At 54.0% G+C, this 6,000-nt stretch overlaps 1 protein-coding gene across 1 annotated transcript in view; it reads left to right on the top strand.

Annotated features, from left to right (window-relative positions):
* The first annotated feature begins 1,606 nt into the window (after positions 1 to 1,606).
* Positions 1,607 to 6,000, top strand: part of LOC104044312 (IgGFc-binding protein-like) — a 30,463-nt gene continuing 26,069 nt past the window's right edge. The window contains exons 1-7 of the mRNA XM_064440605.1: positions 1,607 to 1,842; positions 2,427 to 2,471; positions 2,585 to 2,620; positions 2,992 to 3,122; positions 3,607 to 3,888; positions 4,832 to 4,969; positions 5,642 to 5,832. Of these exons, the coding sequence (XP_064296675.1) occupies positions 1,692 to 1,842; positions 2,427 to 2,471; positions 2,585 to 2,620; positions 2,992 to 3,122; positions 3,607 to 3,888; positions 4,832 to 4,969; positions 5,642 to 5,832 (974 nt within the window). The 5' untranslated portion in view covers positions 1,607 to 1,691. The remainder of the gene's footprint in view (positions 1,843 to 2,426; positions 2,472 to 2,584; positions 2,621 to 2,991; positions 3,123 to 3,606; positions 3,889 to 4,831; positions 4,970 to 5,641; positions 5,833 to 6,000) is intronic.

The following is a 6,000-nucleotide window of genomic DNA, read 5'->3' as shown; positions in this document are numbered from 1 at the left end:
TCCAGAGGTGCCTCCCAACCCCCACCAGTCTGGGATTCTGCGGGTGCTGGATCCACAGGGAACATTGCAATGGGTGCAGGATCAGTAGAGGATGTTGCGATGGGTGCAGGATCCACGGGGGACGTTGGGAAGTGTTCTGGATCCACAGGAGATGTTGTGACGGGTGCTGGATCCACAGGGGTCATTGTGATGGGTGCAGGACCCACAGGAGATGTTGTGACGGGTGCTGGATCCACAGGAGATGTTGTGACGGGTCCAGGATCCACAAGGGTCATTGTGATGGGTGCAGGACCCACAGGAGATGTTGCGATGGGTCTAGGATCAGTAGCTGGTCCAATGGGTGTAGGACCCACAGGCGACTTTGTGATGGGTGCAGGATCCACAGGGGACATTGTGATGGGTGAGGGATCCATAGGAGATGTTGAGACGGGTGCTGGATCCACAGATGTTCCACTGGGTGCAGGATCCACGGGGGATGTTGTGATGGGTGCAGGATCCACGGGGGATGTTGTGATGGGTGCAGGACCCACCAGGGACGTTGTGATGGGTGCAGGACCCACAGGGGATGTTGTGATGGGTGCAGGATCCATGGGGGATGTTGTGATGGGTGCAGGACCCACGGGGGATGTTGTGATGGGTGCAGGATCCATGGGGGATGTTGTGATGGGTGCAGGATCCACAGGGGATGTTGTGATGGGTGCAGGATCCATGGGGGATGTTGTGATGGGTGCAGGACCCACGGGGGATGTTGTGATGGGTGCAGGATCCATGGGGGATGTTGTGATGGGTGCAGGATCCACGGGGGATGTTGCAATGGGTGCAGGATCCACAGGGGATGTTGTGATGGGTGCAGGACCCACCAGGGACGTTGTGATGGGTCCAGGACCCACGGGGGATGTTGTGATGGGTGCTGGATCCACGGGGGATGTTGTGATGGGTGCAGGATCCACGGGGGATGTTGTGATGGGTGCAGGACCCACCAGGGACGTTGTGATGGGTCCAGGACCCACGGGGGATGTTGTGATGGGTCCAGGATCCACAGGGGATGTTGTGATGGGTGCAGGATCCACAGGGGATGTTGTGATGGGTGCTGGACCCACGGGGGACATTGTGATGGGTGCAGGACCCACAGGGGATGTTGTGATGGGTGCAGGATCCACGGGGGATGTTGTGATGGGTGCAGGACCCACCCCGGCCCTTGCTAATATCATTTAATATTCCTTTACTCTTGCAAATGCCTTTGGACGGATAAATCGCATGGGCGATGCCCCCAGCTGCACCCCAGCACCCTTCGGAGCCTCCCACTCTTCCCCTCTCCCAAATCTCATCAACTTGATGGAAACGGCGTATTTCCCCCAGTGACCCCCCCTCATTCGCTGCCTCCGGGGGGAGGTTGGGGGACGGGGAGGGGGGGAATGGGTGTTTTTCTGAGATGAATTAGAAAAATCCCTTATGGGGCTTCCTGAGAACTGCAAACCCACCCTGCATCTGCTGCGCGTCCTTGCCAAAGCCTTATCTGAGCTTCAGAAGAAAAAACAACAACAAAAAAAGGAAGATCAGGAGGAGCCAAATATCTCCTGTCTCCTGAAATCTGCCTCTCCGGAGACCCTGGGGGACGATCGATCCACGCCGGGCAGAAAGTTGGCGGATTCCACCACTTTTACAAGCTGTTTTTTAAACTTTTTTTTTTAATGGTGAAGGGGGGCCGGGAGGGCTGTGTGTTAAAAGAAGGGGCAGTATGCAAGAGAAAACCCATTTCTTGGTGGCTGAGCTCGTGTCAGTGCCTCCTTTCTCTTCTTCTCGCCTTTCCCTGGGGAAATTTGGAAGCAGGGAGGTACCGAGGTAAGAGATTTTTATCTCCGTTGTAGGCGTCCATCGCTCCCTTAAACCCTCTCCCTTCAAACTGCCTGAATCCGAGCAGCCGCTGCCTTCGAACGGCTTAAAATCGCACGAAGTCGGGCAGGAAAAAAAAAAATAAACTCCTGAAAAAGCACCCGATTTGGTGCAAAGGAGGCTCCTGCTGCTCCAGAGGACGTGGGCGCTCATCAAATCCCCCCCGCCTCGCATCGTGCGTCCTCCGTCCTGCCTCGGTTTCTCTTCTTCCAGCCAGGAAAACAACTAGATGGGTTATTTTTTTCACCCAAAACTCCTCCAATTTATGCCTAGTTTTGCTCCCGAGGGGCGGGGGGGGATTCCCATAGGCAGCACCTCTGGGTTCTGTCCCCAAGTTGGGGCAAAATGGGTTAAAACCCAGGAATTCTTGTTTTTTCTCAACTCTAAGTCAACAATAAAAAGAAAAACTTTGATAATCATGCAAATCTTTTAAAAATAGTGAAAATAATTCATCCCACTGCCATCATCGAGTGCTTCATCAGTTTGTTGGGTGGTTTTTTTTTAGTTTTTACTGTTTTTTCATGATTTTGCAGGAGCTGCGATGAAGCTTCCCTTCACTTTCCTGCTCCTGATGTCAGGTAGGCTAAAAAAAATTAAGATTTTTCTTCTGAGGATGCTCCAAGGTGGAAAAGTGACGGGTGATGGTCATTCCTGGGTTAATATTTCCCCCCCTCCCCTTTCTCTTCTCCAGGAGCCGTGGTGGACGCCCAACCGGTGCAAGAAAAAGGTGGGTATTTGGGTTGCATTAACAGTATTTCCACCCAAAACGGGGTCGTTTCTGCTTTGATTTGGGAAGCGGGAAGGGAGCAGAGCCTCCCCCCAGCTACACCGTGGGGATACGGAAATCAAACGTTCTGGTTTTGCACTGTTTGTCCTCAAATCTGCGTGTACCCCACGGGGCGATTCCCTTCAGCCCCAGTTTCACCCCCAACCGTTGGACGCCCAAGTCAAGCCCGTGTTTAGGTAACCTGGAGCACAGGCCCCATTTAAAAATCAGGAATCCCAAACCTGGTGGGCTTCACCCCAAAGTGCATGAGGTTGGGAGGGTTTGGGGGGAGGGGAGTGTCCCCCAACACCTCAACCTCTGCCTTCCTGCAGCATCCCTGCTCTACCCCTACGGTCTGGACCAGCATGACCGTATGACCCCCAAACTTGACGATGGGACATCAGAGGAGGTCTCCCTCACTATGCCTTTCACCTTCTACAGCAAAAAGTACCAAAGCCTTTACGTACGTGAGTCAAAATTCCACGTTTTCCTTGCACGTCTCTCAATTTTCCGATTTCCCCTCTTTTTTTTTCTGCTGTTTTTCCAGTCCTTTTTGTCATCCCCTCCCCAACAAAATCTACCTCCCCATGGGATTGACCTGGTTGCCTTAATATAAGGCTTTTTTCTGGCGCACCAAAGCATCTTCATATGGTTGGTGGGTCTTGGGAGGAGACCTGCACCCTTCTGGAGCAGTGGTCGGGAGATCCATGGCCAAGTTTAGGGTGTCACATCCCACCACCGCCCTCTTTCCGCTAGAGCTGTAGGCGCGATAGCGACCTAAACACCTCCAATATGGTCGCAGAGATGCAGAAGCCGGTGGTAAGACCACGTCTGGATCCTGCGTCCATCTCCAGGGCGCCACAACCACGTCAAGGTGTTGACCCCGTGGTAGGGCTCCAACGTAAGTTGCCGGCACGTCAGGGTTGACCCCGTGGTGTCTTTTGCAGGTGAACAACAACGGTGTGGTTTCCTTTAACAGCCGGGTGAAACAATACACCCCTGACCCCCTCCCCCTGGCTGACGGACGCGCCTTCGTGGCCCCGTACTGGGCGGACGTGGACAACGTGCGGGGAGGGGATGTCTTCTACCGAGAGACCACCGACCCGACCCTGCTGGCGCGCATCACCAAGAACATCAACGAATACTTCCCCAAGATCTCCTACACCGCCAAATGGGCTTTCGTGGCCACCTGGGACCACGTGGCCTACTTTGGCTCTACCTCCAATAAGGTAAGGTCCATGGTCATGACCTGAAGGCCAGGTAAGGTCACGGACGTGAAAACTAATTTATCCCACCCTGATTCGGTGGAGGGAACAAGCACGTGGCCGCGGACGAGTGCGTTTTGGAGGGCAAAACGAATCGTGGCCTCGGGTCCATCAATTTGATGACCGAGGATCGAGACAAGCTCGATTTGTTGGCCTTCCCAACCCATTCATTCGACCTCGTAACCCATGTGTTGGCCTTATGACCCTCATGTTGGCCTTACGACCCGCTCGTGGGCTCTCCTACCCCACTTGTTGTCCTTATGACCCATCTGTCGGACTGGCAACGCTTTTGCTGTCCTTACATTCCATCCGTTGGCCTTCGTGACCCACCCATGGGCCGTCACAACCCCATTTGTCAGATCACGGCCCATTTGTTGGCCTTACAATCTATTTGTTGGCCTTTGTGACCTCTTCCTGGGCCTTCACGTTCTGTCTGTGGCCTTCACGACCCGTTTGTTGGCCTCCATGACCCATCCATCGGTCTTTACCACCCATTCATTTGCCTTCTGGATATTTGAGGTGAACGTGTGTCCTTCAGTCCCTCTGTCCTACCTGCCAGCCCTGGATGGGTACAAACACCCCATGGAGCTCCTCAACTCTCCCGAGGTGCTGACATGCAGATGTCACATCCAAACCTTTACTCCCTGATTAATTTACGGGTTTTTTTCCTGTCCTGTTCCTCCGTCCACCTCGTGCAGAGGAAAAGGCTATGGTAGAGCACCAAAAGCACTCATCTGAAGGTAGACACCAAAAAACCCAGCCTGGATGGGCCGTGTTTGACCAAGATGGTTTCCTTGCACAGCTCTGGGCAAGGACTCCACACCTGGGTGCAGCCCTCAGGGCTAAATCCCATCCGTAACTGCTCCTCCCACCATCGATGGCATCATCTCCCCCTTCCTTTTTGCAGGGGAACACCTTCCAAGCCGCCCTGACCACCGACACCGAGACATCCTTCATCATCCTCAACTATTGGGACATCCAGTGGACTACGGGCTCAGCAAGCGGCGGTGACATCGAAACAGGTCTCGGCGGCACCCCGGCCCATGTACGTGGGGCTGAACGACAAGCAGAGGGAAACGGGATGAAGGGAGTTGATGAATGGGGGAGGACATTGACCAGTAACGGGTATTTTTTGGGGGGGGGACAACACCAGGTTTGCCAAAGGTGGGTCTTTGGCCCACAACTTTTTTGGGGAAAACAACACCGATCGTAGGACTTTGGCCCATCATCTTTTTTGTAGAAGGCCGTGCCGAAGGTAAGTTGGCCCATGATGTTTTTTGGGGGACAACACCAGGTTCATCCAAGACTGGAAGTCCCCCCATTTTGGGGGTGGGACACAACAACGCCAGTGGGAGGACGGTGGCCCACAACATTTTGGGGGGAAAACGCCATGTTCACTCACAGTAGGAGGTTGTCCCATATCATCTTCTGGGGCCGGCGATGCCAAAGGTCAGATGTTGGGTTGATGGTTGGACTTGATGCTCCTAGAGGTCTTTTCCAACCTTAATGAGTCTACGTTGGCCCACAACACTTTCTGGTGACAACACGGTCGAGGGCAGGAGGTTGGCTGGTAACATTTTTGGGGGACAACACCAGGTTCCGAAGGTTGGACGTTGGCCCATAACAGGTTTTGGGGGGGACACCGTCACCACCAGGACGCGGTTGCCCCACGCTATTAATCCCTCTGAATCCTCTATTTTGGCTCATTTTTTTCTAGGCCGGCTTCAACAGCGGAGATGAAACCAACTTCTACAACATCCCCGGCTCCCAGACCGAAGCCATCATCAACATCACCAAGACCTCCAACGTCAACGTCCCAGGGCGTTGGGTCTTCCAGGTGGACAACTTTAAGGTGACGGGGGTCCCCACCGAGGTGCCCAAGGGCACCAAAAGCAACAACTGCTTTTTGTAAGTTGGGTTTTTGAGGGCGGAAACCTAGAAGAAAGGGAGAATTGAGAGTTCCTTGGCAAACCCTTTCCTTCTCTTGAGTTCTTGGTTTCTTCCCGCAGATAAATGGAGGCACCCGGGGCAGAGGGACCGTCCCCGTTGTCCCCACCCCGTCCTTGTCCCCCCGTC

The sequence above is a fragment of the Phalacrocorax carbo genome, unplaced genomic scaffold, assembly GCF_963921805.1.
Source record: "Phalacrocorax carbo unplaced genomic scaffold, bPhaCar2.1 SCAFFOLD_136, whole genome shotgun sequence".
In the NCBI taxonomy this organism is placed as follows: Eukaryota; Metazoa; Chordata; class Aves; order Suliformes; family Phalacrocoracidae; genus Phalacrocorax; species Phalacrocorax carbo.
Note: the sequence above shows the minus strand (reverse complement) of the source record. Positions and strands in the feature narration are given on the sequence as shown.